This window comes from Oncorhynchus tshawytscha, linkage group LG19 (assembly GCF_018296145.1).
Source record: "Oncorhynchus tshawytscha isolate Ot180627B linkage group LG19, Otsh_v2.0, whole genome shotgun sequence".
In the NCBI taxonomy this organism is placed as follows: domain Eukaryota; kingdom Metazoa; phylum Chordata; class Actinopteri; order Salmoniformes; family Salmonidae; genus Oncorhynchus; species Oncorhynchus tshawytscha.
In genome coordinates this window covers 6,670,160-6,691,831 of record NC_056447.1, presented here as the reverse complement: position 1 = coordinate 6,691,831, position 21,672 = coordinate 6,670,160, and the positions used below count along the sequence as shown (strand labels likewise).

Sequence of the window (21,672 nt, the reverse complement as noted above, 5' to 3'; positions counted from 1 at the left end):
TGAAGTTTCCCTCAGGTACAGATCCTCCCGCTCCCCCAATCCTAACCTTAACCATTAGTGCCCATGAAGAGAATGCTAAACTTACCCAAGATGAGCATCTAGCGGCAACTTAGCACTACACCACCCACTAGCACATGGACACAAAACATTTCTGCCATAGCACGTCTTTATTAAAACAGGAATTGATGGCATGAAAGAATACAACATCACAGACTTTTGAATAAAACTAAAAGTAATGCTTATTTCAATCGTTTTTTTTCCACTTCATCATTCATTTAGAGTATCTTTGTTTTCTTCTGTTTTCTTCTCCACCTCCTCCTCCACCTCCTGGTCAGTGTTGGTGTCACTGTAGCTGTTGCTTTCGGAAGACTTCTCACTTTGTCCCGAGTCACTGCCTGCAAACTTCACCCTCCGCTTGGATTTCTACTTACAGAAGAAGTAAGGGGGACACGAGAACAAAGGTATGCGCGTCACTTCTTAGTTAGCCTGATTGTCCAGTCTGTTTGCACTTAAAGTCAACCTCTCTGTGTTCCTCCATTGTCATGCCAAACATTGCACGGCATGACAATAGTTTGCAACAGCACGTACAGAATGAGACCTGGCTAGTTCTTTGCTACCAATCATTATTAGACATTCCAAAGGCTTCTAAACAGCTTCTACCCCCAAGCCATAAGACTCCTGAACATCTAGTCAAATTGCTACCCAGACCATCCACATTGCTCCCCCCTCCCCTCTCCATACCACTGTCACTCTCTCTCATCTATGCATAGTCACTTTAATTAACTCTGTACATACTACCTCAACTAACCGGTGCCTCCGGACATTGACTCAGTACCGGCGCACCCCCCTGTGTATATATATATATATATATATATATATTTTTTTTACTGCTCCTCTTTAATTACTTGTTACTTTTATCTCTAATTCTTATCTGTATTTTTTTGAAACTGCACTGTCGGTTAGGGGCTCGTAAGAAAGCATTTCCCTGTTGTTCGGCGGGTGTGACTAATAAAATTAGATTTGAAACTGCAGGGCTTTCATCTCCCAGGTAGCTAGCGAGCACATTTTAGATTCCAAAAAGTGTTCCAGACTGCCACCTGAAATGCTTGTAAATTAATTGGAGTGTGTAAAAAGGTCTCTGCATAGTGCTGCTTTACCAGGCATGTCAGGTAAGAACAAATTCTTATTTTCAATGACAGCTTAGGAACAGTGGGTTAACTGCCTTGTTCAAGGGCAGAATGACAGATTTTGACCTTGTCAGCTCGGGGATTTGACCTTGTAATCTTTCGGTTGGTTACTAGTCAAAGGCTCTAACCACTAGGCTACATGCCGCCCCAGTACTATTAACCTTGAGTTTTTTTATATATATATATCCTTTGTATTCTTGTAAAAGGGATTCTCCCCTTCATACATGCACAGACCTCCACTGACACACAAAGAAATACAGCCAACATATGCTCTATAACTATTTGACCACATGTACACCGAATATCACAGCAGGTTGGTGGAACCTTAATTGGGGAGGACCGGCATGTGGCAATGGCTGGAGTGGAATGAGTGGAATGCTATCAAATATATCAAACACATGGTTTTCATCTGTTTGATGCATTCCCATTTGCTCCGTTCTAGACATTATTATGAGCCGTCCTCCCCTCAGCAGCCGCCACTGATGAGTGTACCAAATGTTAGGAACACCTTCCCTAAAATTGAGTTGCATCATTTTTCTATTTCCTTTCTTCATTGCTCCTTTGCGTTTTCATTTTCGATGTGTGTTAGACCTGTCAATCAAACACAGTGGGCGGGTCTTTGTTAACGTGAGGTGGAAGAGGTTGTCTGTGCTTGCTGGCAACAGGGTCAGTGCTATCCGGGATTCCTTAGGACATCCCTACCCTAAACCCTAACCTTAATCATAACCCTTACCTAAACATTTTAAATTTCAACTTCAATGGGGTAGGGAGGTCCCAAGGATATTGGATAGCACGGACTCTGGCAATAGTCACTTTCGGTCGTAGCTGTATCGATGAGGTGTGTTTTTAGGTTGTCCCGGCAACAACGGCCAGTGTCAAACCCCACAGAAGAAGAACAACAGCCAGTGTGTGCGAGGAGTTTGCAGGAGCTCAGTGGAGGGGAGCTACTAGTAGATAGCTAATATGGCTAATTGGCTATTATATGAAGCCAGCTACCACAGATAGAACAATGAGCCAGCTATCTCACCGGATGTGTACATGTGAAGCATCCGGTTGGCGTTTCCACTCACTACCAAATATGGTGATGAGAGGAAGCCCACTGGCCGGCAGCGGGAGGAGATGGATCAAGATGGATTTTGGCCGACATTCTGCTCATTTTTTATTAAACATTTGATCTCAAATACAGTTTTCTTTTTCCAACCTAGATTCTCTAACAAACACGTTTTGTAGACTTCACCCTTCGCCAAAGTTTCTAAAAATGGTGTGGTTTAGGAGTGCAAGGGCGAATTGAGTTACTTCACAACCGCATACACACAGAGAAGGCATTCCCTAACGGAAATATGCAAATAAATGCTAGAACGTACCAATAGGATCTCTATGCTTGGCTCTGCCCACCTCCTTGCTTGTTCTGTCACCTATTATTCATATTCTCACATGGAAACGACAGGCTCTGGTCTATCTTGGGTTAGTTACAAAAAATCTTTGGTTACTGTCTAACATTCGCTAGTTAGCCCACTGGCTAGCCTAGCTAACTAGCTACTGTCACAACAAGACATCGTGGAACTCATTTTGTCTGATTTGAAGGCTGACAAGTTTTTTGAAAGAAAATCCTTTTCTATGTTAGTTAATTTGCCCCAGACCTGACAGTGTTCCTTTCAACTTATCTATTTCGTGTTCCAGCTCTCAGGAAACTATGATGTCACTGCTGTGTATGGGCAACCCCAGCAGCTCCTCCAGCAGACACTGCCCCCTTCTATCTTTCCAGGTGCCACTGACCAAGCTGCCCACCAGTAGATAGGTAAGGATGCTCTCCCATAGAAAGCAGGGGCTGGCTGGAGGGGCACAAAAATGGCTGAAAGATGCCTTGATACCCTCCCCTTCTTCCAAGGGTCTGCACCCAGCTCCTCCCTTTCATGGATTGAAGAGCAATAGATTTGTACAATTGGTTAGTTTAGTTCAGTGTTCCTTTTTCTTGCCTAACAGTGTGAACCTTGTCATCCCTACCTGTGCTATAACACCTCATTGAACTCAATAAGACCACACTTGGATAAATTGAGTGAATGATTGATTGGTTATGGCATGCACTAAACTGGAGCATAAACTGGAGCATACAGTTATTGCGAACAATAAAAAACAGTAGGATATGTGAATTGAATTGTGACTAGTGCACTTATCATGAGTTGTACATTGATCATTTGTGTTTTAGGTTTCCATCCATGCTAAACGTTTTGCATAATTTGTGCTCCTTTTTCCACAGGCAGTTCTGGCTGATGACCTGTCTCCGTATATAGCTGATAGAAACCAACACGGAATATCATCCCCACTGATACTACTAATATTTCTAACTTTACTGATGAAGTATACGAGGGCAGACTTATCCAATCTCTCTGAACTGCCTGAAGTGTTCAGTCAAAATTACAACTACCACTAGTCACAGGTTCAATAAGATGTTCTGCAAAAAACAATACAGAAATGTTGTTTCTCTGCCAATCATACAGTATGTTGACTTTGTGTAGATAGTAATATGTTTGTTGAACATCAGTGATTCTAAGATTCTAAGAATAACTATTACCTGTAGGACAATGTCTCTATCTAATAAAATACTTTGTCATGGTTAATTGTACATGCCTCTCATTTTCCAGTCGACATGGAACAACTTAATATGCAATATAGTTATACCTATGGCTTGCATAACCATCTACGTGCCCTTGTTGTTAGTGTCCTTACTGAGATTTGAAGGTTGGACAGTTTGATCCCTGTCTTATCCAGGGGGTGTACGTGCTGCCTCACACTACAGAAACAGGAGATAGGCTCTTGCTTCTATGAGCCGTTGTGGCTTGTACAAGCAAAGGCTTGTGCAAAGCCACCCTCTTACTTACTTTGGCTTGCAGCTTGAACAATATTCAGTCAAGGAACAGCTTTTACTGCTCAAGAAAATATTGTGTCAGAGTACTGAAGGGACAGAGCAGGCAGGTGGGCTTCCCATCTCTTGTGGGGATTACCGTGATGGTGCCATGACAAATGACAACCAGAAGTTTTTGTAAAGACTAATGACCAAAGGGGTCCCTCTTGCTCTCTCTCACACACAGTCACTATGTCAATATATATACAGTACCAGTGAAAAGTTTGGACACACCTAATCATTTAAGGGTTTTTCTTTATTTTTACTATTTTCTACATTGCCAAGAGTGTGCAAAGCTCTCATCAAGGCAAAGGGTGGCTACTTTGAAGAATATAAAAGTTGATTTTGATTTGTTTAACACTTTTGGTTACTACATGATTCCATATGTGTTATTTCATAGTTTTGATGTCTTCACTAATATTCTACAATGTAGAATAAGGTTCTAATGTAACCAAATGTGGAAAAAGTCAAGGGGTCTGAATGGATTGAGCAGATCTTCCCATACAATTCTGAAAGCTCCATGAAATACATAACTCTACCATTCCAATGTACAATATCACTTAAAAACAGAATACCCTTCTCAAACACCTTTTCCATAAATACAGGTATTTTAGAGAAACCATCAAATTTGTTGTAATATTTGTTCTATCTTTTGTGAAATTGAAATTGTAACCAGCTCTGCATTGCATCTATCTTTTGTGAAATTGAAATTGTAACCAGCTCTGCATTGCTTGTTTGAAAAAGAGAGATACTTTGAACAAGGTTTCATTAATCAAAAATGAAAAATGGCAATCTGCACACAGGCAAAAAAAAGCCATTTTTAAACAAGGGATAAGCTTTTCTTAGTAATCTACTTAAAACTTAGTAAAACATTTGAATAAGTGAAGCTTTTAGAGAGACGTTTAGTGCTTTTATATTTAATAATGTCAGCCCACCCCAGTTCATATTCATTATATACATAGGCATGCTTTATCTTGTCTGGTTTACCATTCCAGATAAAGTTAAATATTTTTTGCTCATATGATTGAAAAATGAATCATCAGGAATTAGGCAGCGCTATAAGTTTGTGAGTTAACTGAGATATGACTAAGGAGTTAATCAGTGTAATATTTCCATAAATAGACAGGTATTTACCTCTCCATGGTTGCAGGATCTTGTCTATTTTTACTTGTTTTCTATTGAAATTCATTGTGGAGCATTCATTTACTGTTTTTATTTTTGTGATATGAATACCAAGTATGTCTACTTCACTGTCAGACCATTTTTTTAGGTAAACTGCAGGGTAATGTAAAAGTTGTCTTTTAAAGATCCAATACGTAATATGGTACACTTCTAGTAATTAGGTTTTAGCCCAGAGAGGCCAGAAAAGTTATCTAGATCTTCAATGACACATTGCAGGGCTCTAGCTTGCAGACTTAACATAAAACTTGAGTCATCGGCATAAACGGACAACATTGTTTTCAAGCCTTGCGTTTCTAATCCTCTAATATTGTTATTTGATCTGATTTTAACAGCTAGCATTTTGATGGCTGTAAAAAAAATATATGGTGACAGCGGACACCCTTGTTTAATTCTTCTTGACAGTTCAAAACTCTCTGAGAAGTAGTCGTTATTTACAATTTTACACCTGGGGATGCTATACATTTACTTCTACCCATTGAATAAGAGACTCACCAAAATGGAAAAAATCCAGGCATTTATATATAAAATCCAGTCTTACTCTCCTCCATCTATGTCTCACTAGGTCGGGGTTTTTAGTCTCCAAATATCCACTATTTCTAACGTGTCCATAATATTTGTGATCTTAAGGGCACGAGGATGATAGTTTGTAGAATGATTTCCTTTACGGTCTATTGAGGTACTTAGTACTGTGTTGTAGTCTCCCACCATAATGATTTGATCAGTTGTTGCCTGTAAGTTTAATAGATTGTAAAAAATATTTTCAAAAAAGTGTGCATCATCTTGATTTGGACCATATAGATTAATGAGTCAAGTCTGTTTTTCATCCACTTTCATATTTAAAAGGCTCCAACTTCCTTGCGGATCATTCCTGACTGTTTGCACATTCGGATTGACATTTTTGTTAATTAGTATCATCACACCTTTTGAGATCCTTTTTCCATGACAGATAATTATTTCACCACCCCATTCCTTTTTCCACACAACTTCATCTAAAGATGTAGAGTGTTTCCTGTCAACAGTCAGGGTTGGGTAGGTTACTTTCTAAATGTAATCCATCACAGTTACTAGTTACCTGTCCAAAATTATCATCAGTAACGTAACTTTTGTATTACCAAAACTCAGTAATGTAATCTGATTACATTATGTTACTTTTAGATGACTTTCCCCTTAAGAAGAAGACAAAAATGCATGTTATCAATTGAACAACATCTATTGCAGGATAAATCCATGTTAATGTTTACATAGCTGGCCATATACAGTATGGATGTTCAATTTTACTTTATGGCTTGGTTATGTAGGCTTCTTCTAACCCATCGCCTTCTACTACATATAATAATACGATTAAATTATATCTTAACATTTAAACCCAAAGTCTATCAGAATTCCAGTCATTCCAATAAATGTTATATACCTTGGTCTTCAAGAATAGGACTTGGAAATATGGAAATACAGATTAGCCAAATTGTTTAAACCTGAGCATGACCCCAAAACTAAGAACTTATTAATTAGCCAGCCCCACTCGGTTGTTTATGATTTTGTTGTCATGGAGGACTGGTTGGGCTCATTGATTCGAGTTGAAAAACAAATGCTGTGTTCATGGAATGGCATGATTTGAGCACTGCTGAAAAGTGCTATTTACATGTGAAAAATGAAAGCCATATGGTGCATTTGCTATAGGCCTATTGCTTACCTTATGTTGGTGACACTTTGATATCTTGATAATATGCAGCTGTGTAAAGGGAAAATCCACAGATCAAACGATAACAAAACGGTTGGCCAGCCTCTGTTCTGGTCGAATGCTGAGGGATGGGCCTGGAGAAATGTGACCACTCTCAGAATAATAGACAGAACTGTGGATGCAATTATTGTTTTAACCATGTAATGAGGCTATACAGTGTTTGTTTACAATGTTTACAAACATTGGAGTAAAGCAAGATTATATTTTGGGTTCTCAGAGGGTGATAGTTGAACTAAGCTCATGAAGCATTTATAAGTTATTATAGAATCAATAGCTATATATTATATATATACACATATATACAATGGGTTCTGATATCTTCCCATTGCTTGTTGTAAACATATACTGTGTAGACAAAGACATACAAAAGATGGACAAACAAGAAACATATTGAATTATAACAAGGTCTAGACAATAGAGGGGGAGAGAGAGAGGAGAGCGATCAAGTGTGTATGTGTGTGCGCGTCCGTGTGTGTCTGTGTGTGTAAGCGAGTGTGGATTTGAGTGTGTGTGTGCGTGTATCAATTTCAAACTGTTCAGATATTTTACAATCCCCATGTTTTTTTCCGTAACCTGGTGTCCCTGTAGAATTTAGTATAACCATGGTGTTCTGGAGCTGTCTCGGGAAAAAACTGTCCTTCTATAAAGAGTTTGTCCACAACGCTTACCCCTCTCCCTCGGTTGCTTCTGTACAGGATACAGTCTCTTGCAACGTTCGTTTATCTCCCGGGGAAATTGGTAATTGAGACTGAATTTTGGCCCTTTATGTTCCCTTCCCCTATTTTGGGATGATAGGTTGGGGACCCTTGGTCTTGTCTCTTTGAGCTCCAAGCCTATGCACTCGTTGGGAAACCACCTTGTTTACAGTCTCTAGAGGAACTTTCAAGGTGGACTGCATGAACTCTCTCACTGCGCCCTTTGCATTTGTCAAAATCCAGGAAAAATTAAATGAAATCACGCATGCTTTGGGTTTGTATGTCTGGTAGCGAATCTGTCATCCCCCCTGTTTTCCCTGAGTAGACAATCCATATTGGATTTGAGGGTTTTTACCTTGGCTGTGAGTGACTTATCTCCTAGGAGTGAGAAAATTTCACTGTGACTAAACTCCAAGTTTCCCCTCAGCCCTGCTACCTCCTCACACAACTTTTCAAGTGTTGCATGGATTCCAGCAACAGCACTAGCCTCTACTTCAATGGTAAGTTAATTGTCCGTGTCTGTAGATTTATCTATTTTTTTTTGGTCGGTTGGAGTTCTTTTGTGAGGTAGCTGGATCTATCCTCAATGGAGTATGATGTTCCTCCATAGCATAAAGCTGCTGGTACTTGTCGATTTCCTTCAGGATCTTGTTGGTATCCAGGTTGGCTCAGGACTTCAAGCAGTTGTTGAAACCTTTTTTGTTGCTGATCATCTAGAGAATTTGGCAGTAAGTCCAACAGGCTCACAACCACAGACCACATGTAACCACGCCAGCCCAGGACCTCCACATCCAGCTTATTCACGTGCAGGATCGTCTGAGACCAGCCACCCGGACAGCTAATGAAACTGTTGGTTTGTACAACAGAAGAAATTCTGCACAAACGGTCAGAAACAGTCACAGGGAAGCTCATCTGCGTGCGTGTTGTCCTCATCAGGGTCTAGAACTGACTGCAGTTCAGAGTCGTAACCAACTTCAGTAGGCAAATGCTCACCTTCGATGGTCACTATCACGCTGGAGAAGTGTGCTCTTCACGGATGAATCCTGGTTTCAACTGTATCCACGCCCTTTTTTAAAAGGTATCTATGATCAAACTCAAACTCCCTACTCACCGGCTGTCCTAGCCAGCATAGCAAAGATTATTCAGTATATAAAGAGTTATTCAGTATATAGTACAGCTTCGCCTCTTCCTCTCCTATCCAGAAATACTGTACTTCAGGAAATGAACCGGTATTTCTGTCTGAGCATAGCTAGCAAGCCCAGACAACCTCTTACGCCTCACGTTACCAAAGCCCTGCCCACCGTGTTTGATTGACAGGTCCAAATGCAAAGGTGCAATAAGGAAACTAAATATCAAATTAATCATTGCGATTGATACAGTATCAGTCCAACATTTGGATACACTTACTCATTCAAGGGTTTTTTCTTTATTTTTACAACTATGAAATAACACATGTGGAATCATGTAGGAACCAAAAAAGTGTTAAACAAATCAAAATATATTTTATATTTGAGATTCTTCAAAGTAGCTACAGGAGTCCTATACAGAAAATAGCCCTATTTGGTAAAAGACCAAGTCTATATTATGGCAAGAACAGCTCAAATAAGCAAAGAGAAACAGTCCACAATTACTATAAGACATAAAGGTCAGAAATTCTGAAAATGTCAAAAACTTTGAAAGTTTCAAGTGCAGTCGCAAAATCCATCAAGCGCGATGATGAAACTGGTTCTCATATAAGGACTGCCACAGGAAAGGAAGACCCAGAGTTACCTGTGCTGCAGAGGAAAAGTTAGTTAACTGCACCTCTGATTTCAGCCCAAATAAATGCACATCTCAACATAAACTGTTCAGAGGTATAAGGGCAGATGGCGAGACCCAGATGCAGACACAGGAGGCAGATGGTTTGAGTCTCTGATATTTATATTATAATCCAAGGGATAGGCAAGAGAATGGCCGTGGACAGGCAAATGATCAAAACCAGGTCAGAGTCCAGGAGGTACAGAGTTGCAGGCAGGCTCGAGGTCAGGGCAGGCTGAAATGGTCAGGCAGGTGGGTTCAGAGTCCAGACAGGCAAGGGTCACAACTGGGAGGACTAGCAAAACAGAGTGAAGGAAAAGCAGGCAAACAGGGAAAAACACACAGGTTGACTTGACAAACAATATGAACTGGCAACAGACAAGCAGGGAACACAGGAACAAGTACCCAGGGACTAATGAGGAAAACAGGTGACACCTGGAGGTGGGTGGAGACAATCACAAAGAGCGGTGAAACAGATCAGGGCGTGACAAGAGGAGACTGTGTCAATCAGGCCTTCATGGGCAAAATAAACTTTCCAAGTCAAACCATGTCATAACCACTACACACAGCCTACATCGTTGTCTCCAGACTAGCTAAAGTAACGTCCTAGTCAACATAGCTACAGTGGGGCAAAAAATTATTTAGTCAGCCACCAATTGTGCAAGTTCTCCCACTTAAAAAGATGAGAGAGGCCTGTAATTTTCATCATAGGTACACTTCAACTATGACAGACAAAATGAGAAAAAAAATCCAGAAAATCACATTGTAGGATTTTTAATTAATTTATTTGCAAATTATGGTGGAAAATAAGTATTTGGTCAATAACAAAAGTTTATCTCAATACTTTGTTATATACCCTTTGTTGGCAATGACAGAGGTCAAACATTTTCTGTAAGTCTTCACAAGGTTTTCACACACTGTTGCTGGTATTTTGGCCCATTCCTCCATGCAGAGCTCCTCTAGAGCAGTGATGTTTTGGGGCTGTTGCTGGGCAACACGGACTTTCAACTCCCTCCAAAGATTTTCTATGGGGTTGAGATCTGGAGACTGGCTAGGCCAATCCAGGACCTTGAAATGCTTCTTACGAAGCCACTCCTTCGTTGCCCGGGCGATGTGTTTGGGATCATTGTCATGCTGAAAGACCCAGCCACGTTTCATCTTCAATGCCCTTGCTGATGGAAGGAGGTTTTCACTCAAAATCTCACGATACATGGCCCCATTCATTCTTTCCTTTACACGGATCAGTCGTCCTGGTCCCTTTAGCAGAAAAACAGCCCCAAAGCATGATGTTTCCACACCCATGCTTCATAGTAGGTATGGTGATCTTTGGATGCAACTCAGCATTCTTTGTCCTCCAAACACGACGAGTTGAGTTTTTACCAAAAGTTATATTTTGGTTTCATCTGACCATATGACATTCTCCCAATCTTCTTCTGGATCATCCAAATGCTCTCTAGCAAACTTCAGATGGGCCTGGACATGTACTGGCTTAAGCAGGGGGACACGTCTGGCACTGCAGGATTTGAGTCCCTGGCGGCGTAGTGTGTGTCTTGGTAGGCTTTGTTACTTTGGTCCCAGCTCTCTGCAGGTCATTCACCAGGTCCCCCCGTGTGGTTCTGGGATTTTTGCTCACCGTTCTTGTGATCATTTTGACCCCACGGGGTGAGATCTTGCGTGGAGCCCCAGATCGAGGGAGATTATCAGTGGTCTTGTATGTCTTCCATTTCCTAATAATTGCTCCCACAGTTGATTTCTTCAAACCAAGCTGCTTACCTTTTGCAGATTCAGTCTTCCCAGTCTGGTGCAGGTCTACAATTTTGTTTCTGGTGTCCTTTGACAGCTCTTTGGTCTTGGCCATAGTGGAGTTTGGAGTGTGACTGTTTGAGGTTGTGGACAGGTGTCTTTATACTGATAACAAGTTCAAACAGGTGCCATTAATACAGGTAACGAGTGGAGGACATAGGAGCCTCTTAAAGAAGAAGTTACAGGTCTGTGAGAGCCAGAAATCTTGCTTGTTTGTAGGTGACCAAATACTTATTTTTAAGTGGGAGAACCTGCACAATTGGTGGATGACTAAATACTTTTTTGCCCCACTGTAATAGAACTAATGCGTTAGCAAGCCTGCATCAATCATGCAGTAACGTTACAGTGTTTAGTCAGTAAGCAGTTACACCGGCGCAATGGCAATAAATTAATTAAACCAAAAGCTGACTTGGAAGAGTTCCTGTGTTGTGTTGGATGGTCATAGCCATCTAGCTAAGATAGCATCCCTTTGTTTGAGCCGGGTGTTTGAGTAGGCTAAACTAGCCAGCTGCATTTGCTAGCTAAGTAAGTGTAACTCTCTCTCTCTTGCTTCTCCTTCATTTCTGAAGAAATGAATTTGTTGAAAACTGTTCAACTATTGTCTTTCTCTCTCTTTGAGTCAATTACTCACCACATTTTATGCACTGCAGTGCTAGCTAGCTGTAGATGATGTGTTCAATATTAAATTAATTCTCTTATCCTTTAATTGGGTGGACAACATATCTGTTCATGCTCAAAAGCTCTGATAGGTTGGAGGACGTACTACCTTATAGAGTGCTGTTGAGGCTTCTGGAGACCTTCATTGCAAAACAGTGTGTTTTAATCAATTATTTGGTGAAATGTGAATATATTTAGTATAGTTTTATCTAAAAAGGATAACTTTTTAAATGTTTTAAAATAGTTATTTTTATGAAGTTCGCTGAGGAGGATGGTCCTCCCCTTCCTCCTCTGAGGAGCCTCCACTGCTACAGACCTGGGTTCATTCCCGGGCTGTGTCACAACCGGCTATGGCCGGGAGTTCCATAAGACGGGGCACAATTGGCCCAGCGTCGTTTACTTGGCTCATCGGGCTCTAGCGACTCGTTGTGGCAGGCAGGGTGCCTGTGGGCTGACCCTGGGTGACAGTTGAAGTAGTGTAAATGGTTTCTGAAAAAAGCGTTATCAGCTCAAATGCTGATTGTTGCGTCATTCGAAACTGGCCTAAATCAGCTTTCTAAATAAGCGTTCTAATCACATGGGTGTGATTGTACGCTTCAGGGACCACTGTAGAACAATCACACCCATGTGATGGTACGTGTGAAAAGGTTGAGTCTTTACTGAAGACTCATCTCTTCAGTAGGTCCTATGATTGAGTGTAGTCTGGCCCAGGGGTGCGAAGCTGAATGGCAAGGCACTGGCGCGATGAACCGCCATTGCTGTCTCTGCCTGGCCGGCTCCCCTCTCTCCACTGGGATTCTCTCCCTTTGACCCTATTACGGGTGCTGAGTCCCTGGCTTACTAGTACTCTTCCATATCGACCCTAGGAGGGTTGTGTCACTTGAGTGGGTTGAATCACCGACGTGATCTTCATGTCCTGTTTTGCACCACTTCGGCTTTTTGCAGTGGAGAAGATCTTTGTGGGCTATACTCAGTCTTGTCTCAAGGTAGTAAGTTGGTGGTCTGTTGAAATCCCACTAGTGGTGTGGGGGCTGTGCTTTGACAAAGTGGGTGGGGTAATATCCTGCCTGGTTGTCCCTGTCCGGGGTATCGTTGGACGGGGCCACAGTGCCTCCTGACCCACCCCTGTCTCAGCCTACAGTATCTATGCTGCAATAGTCTATGTGCCGGGGGAATAGGGTCAGTCCGTTATACTTAGTGTAATTATCCTGTCTCATCTAGTGTCCCATGTGAATTTAACCATTTTACACATACCAACAAACGGGTGTGATCGCTCAATAGTGGTCGCTGTTGCGTACAATCAAAAGGTGTGATTAGAACGCTTATTTAGAACATCCATTTTCGATTGACCCAACAATCAGCCTTTGAGCCACACTTGTTTTTTCACAGAAACATTTTGCACAAACACAGTCCTTACAAAGTCATGTTCAGAAGGTGAGCAGCTTATTTTTGGATGCAATGTTCAGACATTCACAGAAGTAGCTACAGCCATAACACAATCATCCAAACCGGAAAATGTAGGCTACATTTGTCTTAGCGCTAACTGAGGCAAGATTGACATAACACAAGCGGTCATATTTCTATGACTCTCAGCTGACAGAAACTACAATATGAATTAGCTAACAGCAATGAGCTCAGGTGAGCTCACCGTTGATCGAAATGATTAAGTAAAACACTTTCTAGAAATTGAAAGTAATCTGACGATGGGTAGTTTGTGCGCGCCGGAATGTTTATTTTTTTCGCATCAACCAAACATAATAAGAGGAGACACGATGAGTTTGGTCTATTTACAGTATGCATGTTGAAGTGGGTGTGTCTTCTATGATCATCCACCTCCCTTCATTCACTTCCAGATCTTCACGCAAAAGATGAGTGAACCATTCCTTCACCTCATTACAATCATCTTCGGTTGACAGACTTGACACCCAGAATGCATTGTATAATGTCAACAAACATGGCGCCACACATAGCCGGCAAATAGCTTAGCTCATTATCATCAGTCTAACCCTCAAAGTATTTTACACACATCCTAGGTGTCCATTACAATAGATGCAAATAATCAGAATGCATTATTTGTCACAAGTACATGATAACATGAGAATAAAACTGTAAATACATTATGCTCCATGCATACATACTACATACCGTATGCGCCTACAGTACTGTAGAAACGACAACACGATATACAGAAAATAAGGAACTTGCTATCAAAGTAAGGCACACATGTCCAAAGTTATTATTTGTAAGGAAAACAACAAGGAAGGCAAAGCGAGCGCCAGCAAGAAAATGTTCAAATTCTTGCAAGACTGCGCAAATATATGCATACACGATCTGCGCAAACATCAGTGAAGTGTGGTGGGCTCTGGAAGAGAGAAGTTTATCCAGCTCAGTAATGCCTCAAACATAAATGACCGGCAACGCTGAAATCGGCTAGCTCTATGTGAATTCATGAGGAGGCGGAGCACACCTCAATTCAAACTGTTGTTAGAAAATCTTTTGAAATTGACAAGTTGAAACATAGCCTATAGATAATTAGCAGGCAGCGTGTGACCATTCCTGACCCTGAGCCTGCCTGCCATCCTGGACATTTGCCCCACCTTTCTGGATTACTGACCTCTGCCTACTCTTGACCTGTCCTTTTGCCTGCCCCTGTTCGAATAATACATTTCTGTTATTTCTAAACTGTCTACACCTGGGTCTTACCTTAAACGTGAAAACATCTGCATTGCTTGCAATTTGAAGTTTTAGGTTGGGTTTCTGTATAAGCACTTTATAAAAAGTGCTTTATAAATACATTTGATTTTATCTGTACTGAACTTCCAGTTGAAAAACGGGGAGGGGTTGGGTTGTGGGTTGGGGAACGCTGTAAGCATGGCCACTACCCTTTAAAACATTATTCATTGCTTTAAGCCTTTCATTGCCACACCCACCAAACAGGATCAAACGTAGCTCAAAGTCTGTTCAGGTAAGTTTGGGGGAAATCGAATGCACCTCAGTGCGAACTGAACACACCTCAGTTTTACAAACAGAAATTCAGGTCAATTCAGGTCATCAGTTTTGCCTGAATCAATTAATGCATGAAAATTCTGCTTCCGGTTTCTCGCCTATCTCAGAGAGGAAAACAATGTTCCTATAATGGACTTGTATCACATTGATCGCACCTGTTTGTTGGCGACAGCACGAGGGTAACGAGCGATGTCATCATGTCTGCGCACCACCCTCTCCCAGTCGTCCAACCAGAGCTGGCGACGGTAGTCAGATTCACGGGCCGTGATTCGCTGGTAGATGGCCTGGTTCTGATTAGCCACCTGCAGCAGCTCATCCCTCCTCTTCTCAGCGTTCAGACTACAGCACAGAGAGAGAGAGAGAGAGACCCAGAATGTTTAGTTCTGTCTTCCACACATCACTATGTATGCTCAGTGTAACCTACTGTACCATCATCCAAGGTACTATGACTTTAGCCAAAGGGTCTGGGCCTTCATGGAACAGATAGTAGTGCACTAGTCCTTGACACTATTTCCCATGTAGTGTTTTGTATATGGCATTATAACACTTGTAAAAGGTAGTCTCGAATAGCGTGACCATGAGCAGCATGGCAGATATTGTGATAAGTGAGATGCAAGACTTCGCTCTCACACAGTCACACAGCATTCATTTCACGCTGTGACAGAGTGGTAGCAGCAGGACCAAAACAGAGGAGAAGTTTAGCCTCGAGCATCAGTGCTCTTAGTTGTTGTGGAAATTAAACCACCATACTGTTTACTTTGTGCATCTATGTCATATAGTTGAGTCTACCTTTAACCAACCCAGTGGTTAGACTGTCCGCCGTGAAATTGAGGAAGCAAAGAGAAACGAGAAACGACAGTAAATCATTACTTTAAGACATGGTCAGTCAATGCAGAAAATTTCAAGAACTTTGAAAGTGGGGGTGCCATAATCCTACAAGACTAGTCCAACAGGGAAAACTCCAGGATCCAGAAAAGACAAATCTTGCCTCACCACTTTTGAACCTGTGGTTCTACCTCTACCTTTTGTTAAAACCTCTTAGGGAGGCTGCGAATTTTCTCTTAGGGAGGCTGCGCAACATTTCAGCGCCCTGCTACTCATGCCAGGAATATAGTATATGCATATGATTAGTATGTGTGGATAGAAAACACTCAGACGTTTCTAAAACTGGTTAAATCACGGCTGTGACCATAACAGAATGTGCGTTTCATCGAAAAGTGCAGGAAAATCTGATCACTGAAAATGGGAAAATATATCCATGCGCCACTTCAACCCATTGTTAAAAGTGACCAACATTAAATGGGGCCGAGGTTGCAATACCTACAGCTTCCACACGATGTCAACAGTCTTGTCATTTGTCTCGGATTTCTTTCTTGGTCAAACCGAAACAAGGCAGCCGATTTATTCCGGTCTCCGACAGGATGTTTTGGTTGAGACATATCCGGACATGATTTCAAGACGTGAAGCTAAAGAATATACATCGCCCCGTGATCTTTTTGATAGATTATTAACGTTTACTAATACCTAAAGTTGCATTACAAAAGTATTTCGAAGTGTTTTGTGAAAGTTTATCGTCGACTTTTTTTATTTTTAAAAATGACGTTGCGTTATCAAACTCAGTTTTTTCCTTGATTACACAGTCTTCATAGATCGATATCTAGGCTATATATGGACCGATTTAATCAAAAAAAATACCCAAATAAATGTTTATGGGACATCTAGGAGTGCCAAGAAAGAAGCTCGTCAAAGGTAATAAATGTTTTATATTTTATTTCTGCGTTTTGGGTAGCGCCAGCTACCGCAAAATCTGTCGTGTTAGGTGACGTTGCAGTATTTTGGGGGTACATGCTATCAGATAATAGCTTCTCATGCTTTCGCCGAAAAGCATTTTATAAATCTGACTTGGTGGATAGATTCACAACGAGTGTAGCTTTAATTCACTACCTTGAATGTGTATTTTAATGAAAGTTTAATGAAATTATGAGTTTTATCAAAAACTATAGGTGGCGCTCTGAAATCCGCTGAGTGTTGTTCCTGCATGGGAACAGCATTCTGCGTCATCCTTAAGAAGTTAATAAAATACTTTTTCTACAGATCCATCTGTGCATTAAAGTATAGTTTTTTGTCCCTGTGTCCTTGTGCTGAGTTAATGGGACTTAATGTGTAGCGACTAATTGTATAGCTAATAGGCTATGTGTTTTTAGAGCGACTGAGGTGAATGAAGCTACAGTAACCAATGTACTTAAACAAATCTCTCTTTGCTGTTTTAACTTCTCTCTTGAATCTTATAAGCCCTTAAAATATCTGTAAATCCCATCTAGGGACTGGTGCAGTAAATCAGTGTAAAGTAGGCCTCAAGGTGCAGTTTACGTTTATCAAGTTCCTTGGTGTCCACATCACCAACAAACTATCATGTTCCAAACACACTAGGATGTGAGGGCACGACAAAGCGTATTCCCACTCAGGAGACTGAAAAGATTTGGTATGGGTCCTCAGTTCCTCAAAAGGTTCTACAGCTGCACCATCGAGAGCACTGGTTGCATCACTGCCTGGTATGGCAACTGCTCGGCCTCCAACCATAAGGCACTACAGAGGGTAGTGCCTATGACCCAGTACATCACTGGGGCCAAGCTTCCTGCCATCCAGGCCCTAAAAATGTTCAAAGACTCCAGCTACCATAGTCATAGACTGTTCTCTCTGCTACCACACGACAAGTGGTACCGGAGCGCCAAGTCGAGCTCCAAAAGGCTTCTTAACAGCTTCTACCCCCAAGCCATGAGACTCCTGAACAGCTAATCAAAGGGCTACACAGCCCCTCTTTTGCGTTGCTACTTGTCTCTGTTTATAATCTATGCATAGTCACTTGAACTTTCACCTACATGTACAATTACTGTCACGCCCTGACCTTAGAGCTTTTTATGTCTCTATTTTGGTTTGGTCAGGGTGTGATTTGGGTGGGCATTCTATGTTCTTTTTTCTGTTTTTGTAGTTCTATGTTTTGGCCGGGTAGGGTTCTCAATCAGGGACAGCTGTCTATCGATGTCTCTGATTGGGAACCATACTTAGGTAGCTTTTCCCACTTGGTTTTTGTGTGTAGTTATTTTCTGTTTAGTGTTTTGCACCTTACAGGACTGTTTTGGTTGTTCTTTTTGTTATTTTTGTTGTAGTGTTCAGTTTCAATAAAAAGCATGAACACTTATCACGCTGCGCTTTGGTCGATTCCTCTTCTTCAGACGACGAAAACCGTGACAATTACCTCAACTAACCGGTGCCCCTGCACATTGACTCTGTACCTGTACCCCCTGTATATAGCCTCGCTTGTTATTTTACTGCTGCTGTTTAATTATTTGTTACTATTTGTTACTTTTTATTTTCTATTTTTTACCTAACACTTATGTATATATTTTTTCTTACCTTCTTAAATCATTATTGGTTAGAGCCTATAAGTAAGCATTTCACTGTAAGGTCTACACCTGTTGTATTCGGCGCACGTGACAAATAAACTTGGATTTGATTTGATCTGTTGTATTCGGTGCATGTGACAAATAACATTTGATTTGATTTGACAGTTTATTATATGCGTATTGTAATTACAACTTTCCCAATCCAAAAAATAATTGAATAATAAATGCAGCACTGAGTATCAGTACACCATTCTGTGAGGCATTATCTACAAAGAGGATTTGATGGATGGACAAGCCTTCAAAATCATTTAATATCCACCATGTTTTCTTTTGACAAAGAATGTCCACAGTTAGTCATCAAATACTTATTGATCTTATGAATAATGGACTGAACGTTATATAATATCACTGACAACACAAGAGTATTACATTTCCTATGGAGAGTATTACCGTGACACAGTGCTGAGAGGTTTTGACTTAAACGTGAAACGTGAGTAGCCCTTACCTTCTCTCGGGATAATGGTTCCTGTGGTCGACCAGACCTTTGGACCGCACGATGTCAGACAGCTTGGAGGACAGGAGACGGTTGTCTCTCTCGATGGTGACCAGCCTCTCATCTTGTAACTGATCGATAAAAATAGACGTAATGGCAGACATATCTCATTTAAAAAAATGTCAGATATTGACATTTAACCAGTTATATGCCACTTCAGGTGACAGGTTATATTTCACTATATCTTGACATTTAAACCTTTGTTGGTAATGACTGTGCTATCAGTAGACATTTATGACTGATATAGGCATACATTCTAATGTTTCAGATATTGAATGCCTATGTGAGACACATACACATTGTAGTTGTACGGATACAGTAGCAGTTTTACAATTATTTTATACCCTTGTCTATGGCCATTTGTATGGCTATGCTAGATGAAAATATCTGTTTGTCTGTATACATGATTTCACTTTATCTACAGTATGTCTTTCATATAGAGTCTGCAATGAAACTAAATGTCCTACTGCAATACTTTTTAACCTATAGTAACAATAATGGTGTGATAGCACACTGAGTATACAAAACATTAATCTTTCCATGACATAGACTGCAGGTGAATCCAGGAGAAAGCTATGATCTCTTATTGATGTCACTTGTTATATCCACTTTAATCAGTGTAGATGAAGGGGAGGAGGTTAGAGAAGGATTTTTAAGCCTCGGGACAATTGAGATATGGATTGTGTGTGTGCCATTCAGAGGGTGAATGGGCAAGACAAAAGATGTAACTGCCTTTGAACGGGGTATAGTAGTAGGTTACAGGCGCACTGGTTTGTTTCAAGAACTGCAACGCTGCACAGTTTCCCTTGTGTATCAAGAATGGTCCGCCACCTAAAGGACATCCAGCCAACTTGACACAACAGTGGTAAGCATTGGAGTAAACATGGGCCAGCATCCCTGTGGAACGCTTTCGACATGCTCCATGCTGCATGCTCCGATGAATTGAATCTGTCCTGAGGGCAATAGGTGGAGTTTGCAACTCAATATTACGAAGGTTTTCCTAATGTTTGGTATACTCAGTGTATGTTTATTTTAGTTTTTCCAGGTCAATTTATTTTATAAACAAATATATATATTTTCAACCACTACTGTAAGGTAACATCATCAGGCCATGTGTCACGTCTGCTCCATCTCTGGCGTACGACGTTGCCAGAGTAATAACCACCCGACCTGGGATTCATCATTACGCACTCCTGGCACTCATCATTACGTGCACCTGTGAATCATTATGATTCACAACTGGACGCCATTACCTTCATCAATTCCTCCCCTTTATACGTATGTCACTCTCCCAGGTTCACTAACCAGTTGGTGTTGTCCTTGTGTCTCGATGTACTGCCTTATGTTAGTGTCATGTTCTTGGTGTTGATGTTTTACTAAAACGTTTCACCTGCACCTGCATCCGACTCACCGCCCCATCATTACACCATTGTAACCAGTGTGTGTGTCCACTGACCTGGAGTTTCTTGAGTTTCAGCTGAACATGTGCAGGTGTTCTAATGCCTTTAGTGTCCACAATGGGCCTGGCCGTACTCAGCTGGAGGTGATGTTAAGTTAATGTTAGGTTGTTATGGAAGTTAATTATTTAATCCATTGTTGATTTACTTCATTAATTTGGTGTAAGTAATGCTTCTGATGATCATCCAGGAGGAAAATAAAATGGCTGATGATCAGGAATGTGACAATATGCTTTAATGAATTAACACCTTAATAAATATGCACATGTATTCACTTGTGTACTTGTCTACAGACATATATATGTGTGCACGTATAAATACACAGGCACAAACAGACACATTTATCTCATACCTTATTCCTATGCTCCTCATATCTGGTCTGGTCCCATTTTTTCTGCAGGTACTTGTTCGTTGCAGGTTTCAGTGGTTGGTATGACTTGTGCATGTTTCAATTGTGTAGCTCTGGGCTTTCTGGCACTTCAGGGCACCTGCCAATAAATCCCCCCACCGCCCCTCCTCCTCCCCACACACACGCCCCACTCTCCAAGCAGGAGGTCCGGCTAAGGCTCGCTCGGCCTAAGGCAGTTACCATGGCGCCATGACTCACCTGTATCTCCCTCACTAATGCTACTGTTTCTAATGTGGGCAGATTGTATGTCAATTAATTATTAGTGGACTGACTTACTCCCCAGTGGCTTCAATAAAAAGCTGCTCTACTCCAAACACAGGCCCTGAAGGCAAAGGTTGCCACTAACATCAATGTCTGTTTACGAAAAAAAGAATGCACTCACTACTGCAAGTTGCTCTGGATAAGGGCGTCTGCTAAATGACTGAACGTTTAAATGTTTTACAAACTGGAGTCTAATTAATCAAAAAACCTCAATTAGAGAACTTAACACTTGGCACATCCACATGACTATGGATGCTATATTTTGTTTAAAAAATTAGATGTACCACAAAATGCCAAATGGTGACATCTAGATTGTTTGAGCACATTTTCCCGAATCATTATTCTCTTTTTCAAAATCATTTCTGTAAGAAAATAGATTATGTTGCAGTTTTCGGTTGTTGAAAGAACCAGATCTTAAACCATTAATACATTTTAATAGCTGTGAATCGCTGTGCGACCATTTGTACACATATTGCATTAATATGAAAGTTGTACTGTTATACTGTATAATGAGACTAGTATAGAAGTCCCATCAACCAACTCAGCCTCATCATATGCAGAGATGTTATTTTCAGTGTTATTAGGTTGTTCATGTACAGTTTTAGGAAAAGGTAAATGTTG

The 21,672-nt window shown here is 41.0% G+C and overlaps 1 protein-coding gene and 1 long non-coding RNA gene across 2 annotated transcripts; one reads left to right on the top strand and one right to left on the bottom strand.

Moving 5' to 3' along the window:
• Positions 1 to 279: 279 nt before the first annotated feature.
• Positions 280 to 3,760, top strand: LOC121840017. The gene is made up of 3 exons (XR_006079318.1): positions 280 to 461; positions 2,868 to 2,985; positions 3,445 to 3,760. It is a non-coding gene; the product is annotated as an uncharacterized LOC121840017 (long non-coding RNA).
• An 11,347-nt stretch (positions 3,761 to 15,107) lies between these two features.
• Positions 15,108 to 20,833, bottom strand: si:ch211-284k5.2 (uncharacterized protein CFAP97D2). Its single transcript, XM_024380389.1, has 4 exons — positions 20,734 to 20,833; positions 20,381 to 20,461; positions 18,877 to 18,995; positions 15,108 to 15,306 (listed from the first exon to the last, which is right to left on the bottom strand). The coding sequence occupies exons 1-4, from the start codon at positions 20,824 to 20,826 to the stop codon at positions 15,108 to 15,110; spliced, it is 492 nt and encodes a 163-aa protein (XP_024236157.1). The 5' UTR covers positions 20,827 to 20,833.
• Between the last annotated feature and the right edge of the window lie 839 nt (positions 20,834 to 21,672).